The sequence below is a fragment of the Phyllostomus discolor genome, chromosome 5, assembly GCF_004126475.2.
Source record: "Phyllostomus discolor isolate MPI-MPIP mPhyDis1 chromosome 5, mPhyDis1.pri.v3, whole genome shotgun sequence".
Lineage (NCBI taxonomy): Eukaryota > Metazoa > Chordata > Mammalia > Chiroptera > Phyllostomidae > Phyllostomus > Phyllostomus discolor.
Genome location: NC_040907.2, coordinates 12039595 through 12057989, shown reverse-complemented (window position 1 = coordinate 12057989; position 18395 = coordinate 12039595). Strand labels below are relative to the sequence as shown.

General features: G+C 55.0%; 1 protein-coding gene across 1 annotated transcript; it reads left to right on the top strand.

Annotated features, from left to right (window-relative positions):
• Positions 1 to 6578: 6578 nt before the first annotated feature.
• On the top strand, positions 6579 to 13244 carry PLA2G2D (phospholipase A2 group IID). The gene is made up of 4 exons (XM_028513998.2): positions 6579 to 6687; positions 9131 to 9275; positions 10171 to 10277; positions 11576 to 13244. The coding sequence occupies exons 1-4, from the start codon at positions 6648 to 6650 to the stop codon at positions 11725 to 11727; spliced, it is 444 nt and encodes a 147-aa protein (XP_028369799.1). The 5' UTR covers positions 6579 to 6647; the 3' UTR covers positions 11728 to 13244.
• Positions 13245 to 18395: the final 5151 nt, after the last annotated feature.

The following is an 18395-nucleotide window of genomic DNA, read 5'->3' as shown; positions in this document are numbered from 1 at the left end:
CCTACACACTCTACCACCAAGAAAGTAAAAAAGAAAACCCACAGAATGGGAGAAAAATGCGTGCAAACCATGTTCGACAAGGGACTTGTATCCAGAATATATAAAGAACTCTTACAACTCAACAATAAAAAAAAAATAACAGCCCAATTTAAAAATAGGCAAGGGATTTGAATAGACGTTTCTCCAAAACAGACAAGCAAATGGCCAATAAAATGTGGAAAAGACACTCGATGTCATTAGTGATTAGGGAAATGCGAATCAAAACCAAAATGGGATACCACTTCACATCCATGTGAGGGGCTATAGTGAAAAAAAAAAAGACAGATGGTAACAAATGCGGGTGATGATGTGGAGAAACCGGAAGCCTCATCCATTGCCGCTCAAAACGTAAACAGGTGCAGCCACTTTGGAGAGCACCTGGCAGCTCCTCAGAGCGTGAAGCAGGGAGTCACCCCGTGACCCAGGGATTCCACTGCTGGGTAGGTACCCGAGAGAAACAAAAACATGCATCCACGCACACAAAACACACACACAAATGTTTACAGCTGCATGATTCATGATAATCGAAGAAGTAGGGGGAAAAGAACTGTCCTACCAGTTGATGAATGGCATATGTATACAGTGAAATAGTATCCAACAATCAAAAGGAATAAAATGTTACACGCTACAACCTGGATGAACCTTGAAAACATGTTACATGAAAGAAGCCAGTGGCAAAGGCCATATAGTTATAGGATTTTGTCTATATGAAAGGTATATAAATATTTTATTTCTATAAAAAGGCTGCCACATATGCTGTGGTTACACTTAGATAAAACGAACAGGTCAGTGTGTAGAGACAGAAAGTGGACTGGTAGCTGGCCAAGGCTGCGGTAGCGGGGGTGGGGAGCAACGGTGGATGGGGAGGGTTTCTTTTGGGGGTTGCTGAAAATGTTCTAAAATTAGATCATGGTGATGGTTCCATAACTGTGCATATACAAAAACCATATCGAATTACACACTTGAAATAAATAAGTGGTCTAATATATAAATTATATTTCAATAAAGTTTTTTTTAACGGATCATGGTATCCAACTTTTAAAAGGAAGAACACTGTGAGACAGGCCCTGCAGATGAACCTTAAGGACATTACGTGAAGCAAAATAAGCCAGTCACAAAAGGACGAACACTGCGTGACCCCACTTACGTGAGGTGCTTGGGGTCGCCAAGTCCATGAAGACGGAGAGCAGAGTGATGGCTGCCAGGGCCTGGCGGGGGGGGGCGGGGAGGAGCGAGAGCTTGCGAGGTGAAGGGCTCTGTGGATGGATGGTGTGGTGGTTACACAGCGTGTGAACATGCTCAGTCCCTCCAAACTGCGCACTCAGAGACGGTTACTATGGTAGATGCTGTGTATACTTTACCAAACACTCTACAAATAAACATCAAGAACAGATCAGAGACCTAGATGTAAGACCAGACAAACGTCTTGGGGTCCACAGTCATCCCCCCCATTCTGACTGCTCAGGCAGATCCGCTCACCTTGTGCAAATCGGCACGAGGCCCCCACCCACACCTGCCAACTGGGCACCAGAGGTCCGCCTGCACAGCCCAATTTTCAATCCGCTGCAGTGCGGCTGTCCCTCCAGGCACACCAGAAGTCCCTGGTGGGCAGGGACTTGGCCTGCTCCCCCCCACTCTCTGCACCCTGCCCAGTGTGTGGGGTCTGCCTGGGGGGCTCGCCCACATTCGGTGCTCAGGAAAAGCCCATCCTGTGCTGGGCTCCTGTGGGATTTCTTGGAAATGTGGTCTTTGTCTCCCACCCACTACCACTACCAAGCACTTACTGCATACGAGCCAAGCGTGGCAGAGGCCCCATGGCTCAGCATCCTTGCAAAACCCCCGCTAGCTGGGCCTTCTCATTGTCCTGCACCCCATTTAATGGACGAGAACACAGGTGGGAGCCAGGACACAGGTCAGGTCTGTGCGGCCCCGGCCTCCTCCTGACGGCTGTGCAGGTGCTGCTGCGTCCCGGCAGGCGGGGGCCTTGGGGAAGCCAGCAGGGGCGGCGGCAGGTCTGAGAACAGAGCAAGAACCTTCCAGCCATGACCGTGTCCGAGACACTGGGCATGGGGATTGTGGAGCAATTTGGTAAGAGCATTCTGTGGCCACTAGTCTGAGCTTGGGTCACTCTGGGTAAAGTGAGAGGTCATGGGTAAATCCCTTTGCTGTGGGTGACCAGCTCTGTGTCAGTGAGAAACAAAAGCCTCTGGACCTGGGGTGGGGGGGGAGGCCAGCTTGCCCAGCCCCTTGCTTTGGTCTGAACTTGGGCCTCCTCCTGAGAGGAGGGGTCACCAGGTGCCACACAATCACTGACCATGAAACACTGTACCTGTGGCCGTGACAATAAACCTTCAGGGGATGTGTCATTGGCCCCTTATCCTAGATGGGAAACAGGCTCAGGGGGTATGCAATGGGATCAAGTCAGTGCCACGATCAAGCTGGAATTGAACCCAGATCCCTCTGATGTCAAAGCTGGTTTCCTTTCTGCCCCGCAACCTCAGCTCATACTCCAGAAGGCTCTCCGCAGCACTCCCCACCACCCATTCGCATCATCGCTCCAGCATGTGAAAGTATGACGTGCACGGGAAAATGCACACATTAAAAGAGCTGGATGAATTTTCGCAAGCGGCGCACGCAATGTCACCAAAGCCCAGTCAAAGACAGAGGAGCAGCGGCACCCCAAGCCCACCTGTAGTCACCCCGTCCAGTCCCCACCCCTGGGGGTACCTGCTTGCCCCACTTGTACACTAAAAGCAGTTTGCCTGTGCTGGAGGGCTCGTGTAACCAGCGTCTCTCTCTCACGGCCTGTACTCTTCGCTGTCGGCTTTTTTGGTTCAGCGTTATGTTTGTGAATTTTTTCCACGCGTGTGTGTGTCGTCGTGGCTTGCGGATGTGTTATGCCGGAGGGGTCCTGCCACCCCGTATCCACTCTGCAGCAGGCAGACACTGGGGGGGTCTCCAGTTTTGTTTAAGCCCCTCGCTTTGGTTCTGTGGGTGCAGCTGAAGAACAGTAGCCTGTTCTCCCCAGAAGGACTCTCAGGCCTCTCTCTCCCCCGTCTTCTCCCCCTGCCAGGGCCTGTCAGAGATGAAGCTGGGGGTGGGGGCAGCTCCTTTCCCTTTCTTCTTTGCCTGCAAACTTCAGTAACTCTAGGCTGTGTTCCTGACACCCTGTGGCAGCCTCAACACGGGTGGAGTCCAGGCAGGGGACCACCCTGGTAAGTGGAGCCCTGCAGGGATGGATGGGTCCAGGGGAGGGTCTGGCCACTGGCCAAGAGGACGTGCTGTCACCCATGGGGTATTTCTTAGGAGACGGGGGTCCTCTTCCTTTCCAGCAGTGAGGCTGGGGGCTGCAGACTGCCAGGCTCTGCCAGCTCTTCTCCTGTCACCTCCGTCTCCACCGGGAGGCCAAGGAAACTAGAGTGGAGGCCCTGGGTGCAGTGACAGGTCTGTGAAATGGGCTCAGGGCGGTAACCACTTCCGTTTCCTGCGTGGGACCACTTAGGACAGTCCCTGGTCAGGGCAGCTGTGGGCAGACAGACCCGTGTCCTGACCCAAACTCTGCTGCGTGCCTGCTGTGGGACCTGGGTAAGTTTCTAATCTCTCTGGGGTCCAGTGTCCCCACCTGTACAATGGGCACAGCAGTATCTCCCCGATGGTGTGCATGTGACATGTCAACAAGCCGGTGCCTGACACTCGGCAGAGGCTGAGCAGATGGGAACTCTTCTTCACTGAATGGGCACTCCAGCAGCTCAGCCCCTCCCCCTCCTCTCACCCCAGGCCTTGGAGATCTTGAGGCATGGCAGCCTAGCACCATCATCGAGGGGTTTTCCTACTGTTACCAGGGAAGTGAAAACCCGCAGGTTTGCTGACAAGCCTAAAACGCCACCAGGCCCAATGAGGGCTCATAAGCAGCTGACAGAGGCAGAAGCAGGGGGTTTCTAGATTTCTACGGACTTCGGGCAAAAGAAGAGGCTCAAAAACACTTCCATCATCTAACCCAGCAATTTCACTTGGGGAAATTTACTTGAAAGAAATGACCCTTTAAAAATAGGCAAAGCCCTGGCCTCTTTGCCTCCGTTGGTTGGAATGTCATCCCATAAACCAAAGGGTCGCAGGTCAGATTCCCAGTCAGGGCACACGCCGGGGTTGCAGGTTGGGTCCCCTGTCAGGGTGCATTGGAGAGGCAATTAATCATTGTTTCTCTCTCACGGCGATGTTTCTCTCCCCCTCCCTCCCCCCTTCCCCCCTCTCTAAAATCAATAGGCATGTCCTAGGGTGAGGATAAGAACAAGAGAATAAAAATGGACAAAGCTTTATCATCACAATGTTTTCTGTTACAACGAACAGCAGTGACCTTAAAAGTCATAGTGAGAAAAAAAAAATCAATCAATAGAAACAGACCCACAAATGGCCCAAATAGTAGAATTAGTAGCTACAGACATTAACACAGTTGGTATAAGTATATTCTCTATGAGTAAGATAGGAAAGCGTGTGCATGTTAAGTAGAAACACAGAAGGTATGAATAGACCCAGATCAAACTACCAGAGAGAAAAAATACAGTTTCTGAGCTGGAAGATACAGTACATGGGACTACAGCAGATCGGATGATGCAGAAGAAAAGGTTAATCTATGTAAGCGGTGGATGGTGTGGATGATGAAGATGATGATGGAGTTGGGAGTAACCATAAATAACACTTATCTCCAGCTGTGGACCAAGCCCTACTCATACATCATCTTGCTGGATCCCACAAGAAGGTGACAAAGGAGATGGTATCACCACCGTCGTGTACACAGGAGGAAACAAGGAACGTTGCTGAGCACCTGTCTCCGGGCGAAGCAGCTGGAATCCAGGCCGTCTGGTTCAGGCTCCCACCTTCCCGCCCCCCTCACCTCCACCTAACACTGTGTAACCCGCGTTGTGGCCGCTGAAACGGCACTCCCTCCGTGGGTGAGGCTTGGTGCGGTGTGCTGTATGCATGTGGTCTCTAGGCCCCACAGCGACACAGGAAGGAAGGACTGTTGTCCCCGCATTGTCTTGTGAACGTGGAAACCGAGACTCACGGAGGTGAAGTGATTTGCCCAGGGTCCCACCGATGGGAAGAGAGGGAACAACCAGAGACCAAACGGGATCCTCCTGACCCCAAACCCAGCCTTCCAGATGTGCCTGGGGGCCTTCAGAGGTGTCCAGGACAACTCTTTTTGAGGTCCCTTTACAGCATCCATATCACGCCTTCTTTCCCTCTGGGGAGAGCTTTCTGGGATCAGCAAAATCCTCTGGTCCAGGCTGCTTTTGCCCCTGCCCAGTGACACAGACTGTGGGAAGCCGGCGCTCTGGGAGGTAGCCGCGGCCCCCTGAGAGCCCGGATCTAGAAGACCGAGTGTAGGGCGAGGTCCGACTCTGGCCAGAGTGTCGGGGAATGACTGCGGAGCACGCCCGGGGGAGGCTTGCGGAAGAACACTCCAGAGACGCCTACTTCGCCTGCTGGTTAATTGTTTCATGTGCCGATTGTTTTCTCACGCGGGAGGCGATCAGCTGGCGATGGGGTCGAGGAACCAAGGAAAAAGTAGATCTAGAAGAGAGAAGGAAGGGGGTGGAGAGAGAGGACAACTCCCAGCAGCGACCCTTCCTGGGGCACTTCTTCAGGGGGACCGATGAGCTGGCAGCACAAAGGCCAGCTTGGGCACTACGTCCTTGACCAGCCAGCTAAGGGGCATGAAGGAAAACCGATTTCCGCTCCCCGTGGGCTGGCCAGGACACCTGGAAAGGCTGCGTCAGTGGAGCCTTTGCGGGAGACCGAGGCCCTCTCTCCGCGATGCCTCCGCGTGTCCCGCCATCCGCACCTGCCCCTAGTGAGGCTGGGTCCTCGCGGTGTCAGCATTCTCATCTGTGACCTGGGGCAGAGCTTCCGCAAGTTGTCAACGCACGGCAGTCGCCCTTGAGTTGTGGGTGTGCTTTGCCTCAGCAAGTCCACTTTAGGGATCGATCCTGCAGCCATGGTTCTAGACGTGAACGGAGATGTCGCCTGACAGGTCCTTTTCACTGTACCACTGTCCAGTCTAGAGCCGCCCACGCTACCCCACGTGTCCATCAATAGGGGATTCATTAAATGAGTGGCATAGCCGTAGAATGGAACATGAGGCTGCCTTCCCAAATGTCACTGCAGAATATGTAACGACCAAGAACTTTGCTCAGGTTATATTGGTAAGTGAAAAGAGGCTGCAAAGCACTAGAAAGTACCTCCTATCCCATTTTCCTAATTGGGTCGGGGGAGAGTGTGGAGATGTATAAAGAGCAATAGAACCCAAAGGGCCATGGTACGAGCTATATTTCTTCTTACTGTTTATGTTTTCCACATCTTCTACACGGAGCATGTGTTTCTTTTGCAATCAAAAAGTTAAAAATAAAATAAAATAAAATTCCCCGGTGCCAGGAAAGAGGAAGGACACAGAAGGAGCACACATGTGGCCTCCTCAAGACCTAGAGCCGCGAGAGGCAGGGTCGGGCTCCGTGGGGCAGGGGGCGGGGGGCGGGGGGGGTGCATCCTACATAAGGCGCCGCCCGCGTGAAGAGGACGCCAGCGGCTGCTTCCACGCTGTGCGCCGGACCATGGAGCTTCCCCTGCTGTGTGCGCTGCTGGTGCTGACTTGTGAGTGGAGACAAGAGCCACGGTTGGGAAGGGAAGGAGGGATGCGGGCAGGCCTCATATCTTTTTCCTAGGCTGACAGGGATCCCCACTGCCCTGGCCCCTCAAGCCCCCCACCCTCTGCCCCTTGCAAACAGCCATCAGCGGCTTCTAGTGCCCTAGCACATCGGCTTTGGCCAGGGTGAGGTCTGGGTGGCCAAGCTGGGTGGCATGCCCCCTGGGCTGCTGTCAAGGTCAGAAACTTAAGGTTCAGAATCCAGGGTCTGCTGAGCTGACACCTCCTGGTACTTTGCACAAAAATTACAGAAATGGATCTCCCCACCTGCCTGTCTGACCAAATAATAACACTCATTTCCACAGACACAGCACTGTATCTATTTACAACCCATTCACGCTCATTATCGCCCTTGAACCTGGGAAAGAGGGTTCTGGGGACTCATGGTGGGAGATGGAGCAGTTTCGACTAGATCTGCAGCAGATCGAATGTCAAAATGTGGCTGCTAGCAAATTGGCATTTTGTTTCCTAACCATCTCAAAAATGTGTGATTTTAGAAAGGCTGCATTTTTAAGCGTGGTTGTGTATTACCTTGGGACTCCCAAATCCTCCAGAGGAGTCTGTCTCCAGAGTCACAGTGAACACCCTTAGGAAAGTCGCAGGCGAGCTACAGAAATCCATCTCGCAGACGTAGAGAGACAGGACCGCAGACAGGTAACACACACACAGGCGAACCGGACTCAGATGCTGGCCTCGCTGTCTCCTGGCAGTACGACCTTGGCCAGGCCACCCACCTCTCTCTGTCCTCATCCATAAAATGGGCATGAGAGCACCTCTTCACGGGGTTGTTAGAAGCACTTTAGTGAGAAAATACATAATAAAGCTGTAAGTACAATTAAAGAAGCAATCACTAGCTCAACACACAGCACAAGCCCGAAGTGGTGGCAAGGTTGCCTCCCACCCCCGTGGGGGCCCTCAAAAAAGAGGCTCCATCTCTCTTGGTGGCAGGTAAGGATGGGGAAAGGTGCCAAGACAGGACTTGCTGAGAAGCTAAGCCAGTTCAACAAAGCCCTCATAGCCGCAGGTTGAAGTCCTCGGTTTCTCAGGACTGGCTTAACCTCACGTGAAACGGGAAGAAGTAAGACCACCCACAGGCACCCTGAATCAAGGCTGAAGTCGTGGCTTGCCTGTCAAGAGAGAGCTGCCTGGTTCAGGTGTGAGCTGGTTTGTGCATGTTTTTCTTTTATAAAAAGCATTTTATTTATTTCTTTTTAGAGAGAGGGGAAGGGAGGGAGAAAGAGCAGGAAAGAAACATCAGTGTGTAGTTGCCTCTCGTGCACCCCCAACCAGGGACTCAGCCTGCAACCCAGGCATGTGCCCTGACGAGGAATCTGACCAGCAACGTTTTGGTTCGCAGGCCAGCGCTCAATCCACTGAGCCACACCAGCCAGGGCTCTGTGAATGCTTTTCTAAGCTGAAATGGAAGAGGGTAGATTTAGGGCAGGAGGAAGGATGGAGGTATACCAAAAAAGGCAAGATACTGAATTCAGGTCCCTGACTGGCCCACGTGTTGGACGGATGGCCACTCTCTTTGCAGTGTTCTATCTCTCTGGGCACCTTTAGCACTGAATCTGGGGGTCCAGAGGGAGGGCCTGAGATCACTCACCAGTACGGTCAAAGCTTACAAGATTTCTCTTTAACATCCGTACACCTGGAGCCGCACTGAGGGGACACGGCAGGGGGTGTGGGGGGGGGCACAACAGGCTTGCAAATACCTGGCACCACCAGTCACTTTCAGCGGTAGCCCAAGGCCACCTGTCTGTGACCTCACCCTTGGTCCTCTGCGTGAGTCCCTCCCAACCTCCCCGTCACCCCCTAGCCTCCCCCAGTGTGGGACTCACACCTGGGCATACTATTTAATTTGTTTGCGCGAGGAGCTTTCATCACAACACCATTTACCTGGGGGCCAGGGGCTCTATAACTAGGGTCACCCCAAGTCTCCCTGAGATTCTCGGCTCCGTCTGTGTTCTTGAATCCTCTGTCGAGGCGGCGCACGCGTACATTTCAGTCCCCTTCTTATTCTGTCTCTTTCTTGCAAAGTCTCCCTTGAATGCATTGACTTCATATATTTCATTTCTCCTAACTCATCGGAACACATTTCTCTCTCCCAATAAAATACATTTCCCTTATGATCTATTCCAACCAGAGGCCATTATGACTGAAATGAAAACTATCCATGGAAATCATTGATTTCTAAATCACACGGCCTCCCCGAAGAGCCAGACGTGCTTTTTACTATGTGAACTTCTCTACCAAATGCGGTGTTGGGAATGAGGCGGGGGTGGGGTGGGGGGTCAGGAAGCAGGGCGAGTCTGTCTTCCTGTGGTTGCATGGGACCTCGGTGCCTGCGACGGAGAATAAAACCGAAGCGCCTTGGGTCTTCTGTGGCAGGTGGGACTCCAGCCCAGGGCGGGATGTGGAACCTGAACAAGATGATCACACAAGTGACCGGGAAGAGAGCCATCACCTCTTATTGGCCCTATGGCTGTCACTGTGGACCTGGTGGCAAAGGCACACCCGTGGACGCTACGGATAGGTAACCCCTTCCCGGGCAGGCCCACAGGTGGTAGCCCTGTCCCGTCTGCACCCCAGGACTCTCCTTTCCTCTCCACCCACTTATTTATTTTTATTGAATGTATCGGGTGACACTGGTTCATGAAGTCATACAGGGTCCAGGCATGCAATTCTATGACACCTCACCTGTGTGTTGTGTTGTGTTGTGTTGTGTTGTGTGTTTACGGCCCCATGTCATCCATCTCCCTCCACCACCGTCGGTCCTCCCTTTACCTCCTTCCACGCCTTCATTCGTTCTGTGGGTTCGTGCTGTGCTACGTGCTGGGACCTCCGCCGAGCTCCGATCCAGCCCTCGCCCTCCTGGGGCTTGCCTTCTAAAGGGCTCCCCAAAGTCTCCGAAGACGCCCGCTTGCACTCCCAACCCCTAATCTATTTCGAATGCCCACACCCACTGCCCGCTGCCACAGTTGCACAGCGTCTGTAAAAAGTCCCGCCTCTCGTTGCCATTATCCCCTGTGACCTTTACCACGACCCTGGGAACCCACCAGAGGACCGCTGCGAGCCTCGCCGGGCCCAGGTCACATGCCTGACCCTCCCCTACGGGCTGTGTGCCCTTGGGCACGTGGCTGGGCCTCCCAGAGTCTCAGTTTCCTCCTCCGGGAGATGAAGATGACCTGAGCCCCTGTCGGAGGGTGGTGGCGAAGGCTGAGAGAGCGTTCCTAGGAAAGGCCTGGCACCTAGGAAGCATCCAGTAAGGCTTCGTTAGCGTGACCACGAGGAAGGCCGAAACCCTGCAGGCCTGGACTCTTCCAAAAGGGCCCAGGCTCTCCTCTGGGGCGGGCACTGCCAAAGACCCCAGTCGGCCGAGGCCCCGGGTGTCTGTGCTCCCTGTCCCACCTCCTGTCCCCTGCCTCCAGGTGCTGCCATACGCACGACTGCTGCTACATTCACCTGAAGCTCCACAACTGCCGCTTCATCGGGGACCACTACAAGTACAACTTTTCCCAGGAGGACGTCCAGTGCTGTGAGTGCCTGGGCCTCGGGACTGGCCTCCGAGGAAGGCGGGTCTGGCTCTCACCGCCCTCACATGCTGTGCAGGGAGGCACAGGCTCCTCAACGTCTCTGTTTTTCCTGTGTGTCCGGTGGCAATAGCTGGGCCACGGAGGAGAGGCAGGAATGGGGGCAGGAATATAAGGAGGTCCAGTGGGGGCGGGAGTAGGGAGACATCCCACGGGGGCTTTGACCCCTGTAGGATCTGGAAGGGGAGCCGGCCTCCGCTTAGATCCCAGGCCCACCGCTGACCAGCTGTGTGACCTTGAGCACGCTGCTCACCCTCTCTGAACCTCAGTCTCATCTGTAAACTGAGGATGATCACACTGTTTTGCCCCATGTGGTTAATTCAAGAACCCAAACGAGGGCAGACAGACTGAGCTCCACAGAGGCCTGCTGCAGAGCGCATGCTCCGGAGATGACGTGGGCTGCTGGTATCTCGGGCTGCTGATACCACCATCACCACTTTCATCATCATCGGTCCTCCTCACAGCCCAGCCAGGAGGCAGCCCCACCCAGACCAAGGCATAAACAAGGAAACTGAGTGAAGAAGTGTTTGCCTGGTGTCACACAGCCACAAATAACAGAGCCTGGGTCGGGTCCCAGCTCACCTGGCCCCTGGGCCCATGCTTGAGCACTGACTAGGTAGTGAGTGCTCCGTCTCCTCACTTTAACTCCCACAACAAGCAGCCCCCGAGGCAGCACGTGACTACCATCCCCACCTTACAGACAACGAAACTGAAGTACAGCCGTCCCTTCTGCCTCAGGGTCTTTGCACATGCTGTGCCATCTGCCTGGAACACGCCCCTCCTTCCCCCTGGCTTTCTCCAGGGAGAGCAGACCCTCCCAAGCTCAGCTCAGATGGCTCTTGTCCCACTGCTTGACTGCCCCACAGCCCCGGCGGTGCTCCCCACGTCCATGGAGCACAGTTTGTGATGTTCATTTCTGTGGTTCTCAAATATCTGCTGCCCTTTGTGGGAGTGTGAACCTCACAGGTCCGCTGTGTTCAGTCCTGTGCCCCTCAGGGCCTGCCCCAGGACAGGTGCTCAACTGTTCACGTCATGGATGAATAAATAAGTAAAGGCACCAAGCCCCAAGGGGAGGTCACAGTACTGCCCACGGTCAGGCAGCTAGAGTCAAAGTAGCTGGGAGGACACCCCAAAGCTGAGCAAGGATGGCACTGCCTTCAGGGGTCCCCTTCAGGGACCCCAGACCCTGTCTCAGGCAGCCCCCTGAGGCAGACACTGAGCTCCCTCCCCCTCCACCCCACAGATGACAAAGGGAGCTGGTGTGAGCAGCAGTTGTGCGACTGTGACAAGGAGGTGGCCTTCTGCCTGAAGCGCAACTTGGGCACCTACAACAAGAAGCTGCGTTTCGCCCGGTTCTCCAAGTCCAGATGCAAGGATCAATCCCCTATGTGCTAGGAGAAGCCTGCCCAGCTGTCCCACGCCCCCTGCCCCGGCCCTTGGAAGTCCGGCAGGGTTGTTGACGCCCCTGACCCCGGGGAAGCTGACCTCCTGAACCGGCCTGGCTCCTTTAACTCACTCCCTAGAAGAGGGAGGGTCTCGGCTTCCTTCCCACCACCCACCTGGCCTCTTGGACCTTCTAAATCTTCCCAACCTAGGCAGCAGCTCTCTGCTTTGAGGGTGGCTTGGGATCTTTGGCAAAGCCAGAGCCAGGGAGTCCTGGGGGATGGGGGTGGAGCAGAAGCAGCAGGTGTTGGGGGCGGGGCCTGGGGGCCGAGGAGCGGCAGGTTCTCCCCGCCTGTGACACCCACTCGCCAGGCCTCCCAGTCCCATCCCTCTCCTCCAGTCCACTGTCCACGCTGCAGCCGGAGCGGCCTCTCTGAGGGCAACACGGATCTTTCCACCCTCGTGACTCTGCTTCTTAAACCCCTAAGACCTTCTATCACCCGAGGACAGGGCCTCTTGCAGGAGTATGGGACCTGCACTGCCTGTGCTGTACCCCTCTCTGTACTGGGCTCGGGGGTCCTGCCTGGTGGGCCCCGTGCCTGTCTCAGGCTCATCTGCACCCCTGGTACCCAGCGCAGTGTCAGAAAGAGGCTCCATGAACGCCTCTGCCGTGGAAGGCTGGAGCAAGGCCCTGCTGCTCGTGCTCCAGGCCCGCGAACACAGGCCACGTGTCCTCCAGGCTCCTTCCTCTCCCGCTCCCAGGCCTTGGCTCCGTTGGGCTCTCTGCGGAAATGCTCCCCTTGCCTTCTCCGGGGGCCTACGTCCTCCCCGGGCTCCTCAGCAGGCTCCAAAGGAGTCTCCGAGGCTGAGTCCTCCCCGGCTCCAAGGCCTCCCTCCCTCCTCTGAGCTCCTGCCGTAGCACTTTTTGGGTCTGCAATTTACCAAACTTCACCTTGAGGGCTAGACCCTTGTCTGGACTTCTCTGAGCTCCCCCTACTAGACTGGAGCTCCCAGGCAATGGAGGCCACGCTGTCACAGCTGTGTTTCCTCCGCTCCTCCACATCGTAGGTGCTCCATTAGTGCTTACTCATTGAATGGGCCCATAACGGGTACGTGGTGGTGGCGGCAGATGTCGCTGGTGTCCCACTCAGATCCCCTCGTGGCCCAGTCCCCCAGCGAAGCCGGATGCTGGCTCTGAAGTGCTCACGTCTGCCTGACTCTCTTAAGGAATGACCTCATCTGCTGGGAGCTGCCTTGCCTGTCCGCCCACCCCACCCCACCCCACCGCCTCTAGCCAATGAGAGTGCAATGTAACACCACGGAGGGTATAACTGCCCACCCCTCCGTCTGCGCAGGACCCTGTGGACCGTACCTTGCAGGTCCAAGAGCTCCTCCTGGGGTCAGGCTGAGGGCAGACTTCTGGAGCCCCCTCTTTGCTTGCTCTGTTCCCACCCACCCCCCATCCTGTTTTCCTTGTTCCCTTCCAGGTTTCTCCTGAGAGTACTCCCTCAATAAATCCTTCCCTTGCATGAGAATCTTCATCATGGGCTTGGTTTCTAGGGAAACCGACTTTGGATGGATGGATAGATGGATGGATGGATGGATGGATGATGGGTGTACCAGTGATGGAAGAACGGATAGCTTTTTCCTATAAGGATCCACAACCTGTCATTCATATGTAATTAACCACGTCTCCAGCAACAGGGCTGGGGTGCCTGCAGCCACCCATGACCTCCAGCCTGTGACACACACATGTGAAACAACTGACCCAGCAATTTCATGTCTGTGTGAAGCTCAGTGCCTCATGCAAAGCAGCATAATAGGAATGAAGAACTATGGATGCCGAGTTCGAATTCTAGTTCTACCACGCACTAGCCACGCGACCTTCCAGGAGGGGCCTCGGTTTCCTTGTGGGTAAAGTATAAATGAAACGAAGAAGAAAATAAGGTGAGGTCAGTGTACTAAACAAGATTAATGCCGAAGACTGAGCACAGTGGCTGGCCATTCCTAACCCTCTTTAACGTGAACTGTATTGTTATTGTGCTTGCTGTCATTGCTACGGAGTAACCAAATCTGGTCACCGTCACAGTAAATCCAGAGAAAATCGTGTTTCCCTCATTCCACCCAGTTCCTCTCTCCCTTCTACAGGACTGTGGACGCTGTGTCAGATAGACCCTGAAGCCCCATGTCCAATTTATTCAAGGTCAAGAGCCGGCGACTCTAGTTGTCCATCAAAACTTTCCTGTTCCAGGCTGTGACTTGGATGACATCAACGTTGGCAGGTATGAGCATTTATCCCCATTTTAACACTGAACAACCTGATGCTCAGAATGTGCACAGGAACCTCCTGAGGCCCCACAGCCAGCAAAAGGCGGAGCCGGGGTCCCACCTCGGACCCTTCCCCCTCTGCTCCCTGGGCCCCCACCCCATCTGCACCAATCAGGAAGTGTCCTGCTGCAGACTGCGACTCAACGGGCTTCGACAGTGAGGGCATTCATGACCCTACCTGACAACAAGTCCAGGGTGGAGGTGGCTCCTTAGTGGCTCACGGATGCCATCAGCCCCTGGTTTCTCTCCTGCCCCTGGCTGGCCCCAGAGCCTTCCCAAGAGCTGCTCCTGGCCCCAAGAGGGCGGCCGGGACCCAGACCTCAAGCCAGGACATGATACCACCCAGCAGAGAAAATGCTGGCGCTTTTGTGTCTCTGTTTAATCAGCCCCACCACCACCACCTGCAGGTCTCCCCACTCAGGGCTGGCCCCCCCAAGCTGTGGTGGCCCCAGTGAGGACCTTGGTCAGTTTAAATGTCTCAGGATTTATTTACCTCTAAGACGGACCAGGGTCAGTGTCTCTGAGGGGTGCACAGCTGCTAAAGTGGGGGCTGTGGGAGTTGTTGATGGGACTGGCACCGGGTGGGCAAACCTGGGCCTGGGACAGGAGCTGGGCTGTGTCTGTAGTGCTCCCCTGTATAGTGTGGCGCCTGGTGGTCACCTAGCAGGTGTCAATAGGTATTTGTTGAATGAATGGATGAATGAATGAATGAATGAATCCGAGGTTGGTAAAGACATGGCACTTTGGACCAAGAGGAGGGTAGCCAGAACTGAGTCCCTGAAGTAAGACAAGGCCCTCCCACCCTGTGAGTTCTGGTTCTGGGCCAATGTCCGGTCACTGGAATCAGATAAGAGACACAAAGGAGGGAGAGACTCCCAGGCACCTCCTGTCCTCTGTCCCCATCTGTCAGGCACACTCGGATGTAGGAGGCAGACAGAAGGATGCAGTCACTGAGCTTCCTGTTCCCTTGAGGTCAGGTTCTGCACAGGGACACCAGTGGGAGAGGGGAGAAGGGACATGGGACACCTGGTATTGAATACCTGTGGTGCCCACCTGCCTACTCCTCTCCACTTCCTCAAGCCGTCGTCACCTGGATTTTTCAGCTACAGAAACTGAAACTTCAGGATGAGTCACTTGTTGATAAGTGGCAAGGCTGGGATTTGAACCCAGGTCTGTCTGGCTCCAGGGCCCTGTCTCACCCTACCTCCCACGCTCTTTACTGGGACAGTTGGTGACTCAGCCCTGGTGCCCCTTAGGGGGAGGATAGCCACGCCCAGGGACGAGGAGGTGAGGTTGCGTGCGGCAAGGCAGCAAACCTGGGTAAGAGGGCCAGTGAGTGATTTCCCGACAGTAATAATAATGCTCACATTTGGAGCACTGTCCCCCGCACAGAGCCCCTTCCCACCATGGGCTGGCCCGATCCTTGGGTCACCTGGATCCAGTTCTCCACCTCTGGAATGTGGGGGTCCCACCCGGGGGCCTCATAGACTGATGACCTCTCCACACGTCTACCTGTTTTTCCAGCTGGATTTTGCTTCCTGATACCCGGGCTGCCTTCACACATCCTCTCCCCGTGGCGACGTGCAGGTGGGGCTGGGGCTCCTGTCGCTTCTACCACATCTCACCGCCCCTGCACGGGGAGTGCGGGCATCCACACTGGCGGTCCCTGCACCCATACCCACTACTGCGGTCGGCCGAACGCCAGCCTTGGACCCCAGGGCAGCCTGGGCGACCCAGAGTCAGGGCCTGTCTCTCTCTAGCTCAGGGTCTTCTGGGGGGTTTGGTTTTAGTTTTCTCACTGAAAATAAAGAAGAGATTTTAACGTAGTTTGAGAAAGCCTGAAGCTGAGAAGGCCGGTGGAGGGATCCTTCCCTGGTCTCTCTCTGCTTTAGGGTCCTAGCCACGCCTTGCCCACTCGGGCCCCCTTCCGGGTGGGTTCTTCCAGGGCTCTCGGCCGGCGGGACTGGCCTCTGTCGTCCAGAGCTCAGCTGGCGGTCCCTCCCTCAGGAAACCGTCCCGCCCTCTCAACCCAAACCAACCCTCCCACCCCCTTACTTCCTCCCGGTCTCTCCCCCTTATTCTAATTCTCTGCTTTTCTACTTTCTGATGGCTTTCTTCATCACCTACTCATTCAGCCACTAGTGCGTCTTACTCCAGCTCTCAAGTAGAATGCAAACACTCCGAATGCAGGGACCACAACATCCCCAGGATCCAGAACAAAGCGGGAGGCATATAAAATAGCAGTTGAATGAATGAGTGAATGAATGACGAATGAATGATGAATGAATGAATGATGATGAATGAATGAATGAAAACTGACAGGAAAGCTCACCCTATTTCAGCTGAGCTACTTCCCACCTGTATGACCTCGAGCCAGTGGTTTTACTTCCCTATTCTAGATTTGTGATCAGTGAATGGAGGTGATCACACCTACCTCTTGGGGTTGTTTGTGAGTCCTATGAACAGGAATTTTTGCCAAACCCTCACCTCTTTCTTGATGAATGCTTCCAGTTGGTGAGAAGCTTGGGAAAGGGTGGAAGGGGTGGGTGTACAGATCAGAAAGGGGACGTACATTTTATCACCTCTCAGCCCCTCCCTCACAACTATCACAAATCAAGAACACCTCCCTACTCCCAGGGGGCCTTGGAAGTGAGGGTGAAGGTCATTCTCCAGGTGGGCTGCCTTCTCTGGAGCTCCCTCCAGGAGCCAGGTTGGGCTGGGGCGAGCCCAAGCCCAGGCTGTCCCCTCCGCTCCAGTACCCAGCCCGGAGGTGAGTCTGCGCTGGTCTTGGCTCTGCTGACAGCCTGCAGTGAGAGCCCCTCCCTGACCCTAAACACCCCAGTGAGGAAGGAAGAGGAAGAGATTCACCTGGTTTCCTAAGGGGGAGATGGGAAGATGCGGTTTTCTGGGTTCTCTCATGCCGAGAACCTTACATACTATTTTTCTCATCGTTATTTCGCAGATGAGGAATCGGGCTCCGATAAGAAGTATCTCACTGGAGATCACTCCCTCAGTGGGAAGTGGCAGAGGCCAGCCGGCTCGGGAGGTCAAGCCCTGGAAGTCAGCCCACGTCCTGGTGCCGCACCCCTAGCCCAGGCGGGGCCTCCCTAAGGCCACGGCTCTGAGACTCCACAAGAATCCCTCAGGGGAGCTTGTTTGAAATGCAGGTTCCAGGGCCCCATACCCAGAGAGTCCGAATCTGGGTCTGGGTGGGGCCCGGGTACCTGCCTTTTTAACAAGCGCTGCCGGATGAGGATCGCACCCCACAGAGAGAGCAGTCCCCGCTCCTCCACCCCTGGGCCCTGGTACCCCACTTCCCCCATGCCTGGCATCTAGAGCAAGAGGAATCGGTCCCGCTGGCCAAGCCCAGGGCTGATCAGCTCGTTAATACCGAGGCGCGCTCCCTCTGCGCTGGCACGGCTCCCAGGGCGGGAAGGCCGGCGACCCACATGCTAACTCAGACTCCACGCAGGCCGGCTCTCTCGGCCTCCTCTGCTGCACCTGCCGGAAAGGAGGGGGCGAGGGTGGTGCTCCCCAAAGCTCAGCCTTTCACATGTCACTGTCTTGATGTCTGCTTTAGTATTTCACTGTATGGAAAGCGTTTCTTACTCTACATAAATTTACTTAAGAAAGAAATATATTCCCTTGGCCAGGGAGTGGGGAGCGGGGCTCAGTTAGTTGGAGCATGGTTCTTTGCACCAAAAATGTTACAGGCTTGATTCCCCCGGGCAAGGCACACACCTGGGTTGCAGATTTGATGCCAGGTTGGGGCAGGTGCAGAGTGGGGGACAGCTGATCCATGTTTCTCTCTCTTTCTCTCTCAATCAATCAATAAACATATCCTTGGGCGGGGAAAAGGGAAACAAGAAGGACACATGTCGCTCTGGTACAGGGAAAACCAAGATCCCTTGTCGTGAAGAGAGGATGGCCGTAAGAATAAATGCAACAAAAATAAAGCTCTCATTGGACAGAGAAGGTACACAGTCAACAGCCGGGTGAACCAGCAAGCGCCCGAGAGATGCTCAGGGTAGCCGGGCTCTGCACGGACGCCACCCTCGCCTCCATGCCGTCCGTCCACAGCCTCCCCGTGAGTCCGTGCGGTTCAGAGTCCTCTCTGGAAAGCCCCACGCCGGGGGAAACGAGGACGAGAACCTGGGATCTGCACAAGCAGCAAGGCCAGCGAGCGGGACAGTCGAGGATCCGGGGCCAGGAGCCAAGAGGCCTCACACTAGGCCCGCGGGCCACTCCTCTACTCCACGGCCTCGAAAGGGATGAGGCTGTACCACCCCCAACATGTGCCACCTTGGGATTAGAATTCTTTTGACCCAAAGGAAATTGAGAAGAGTTCTCTG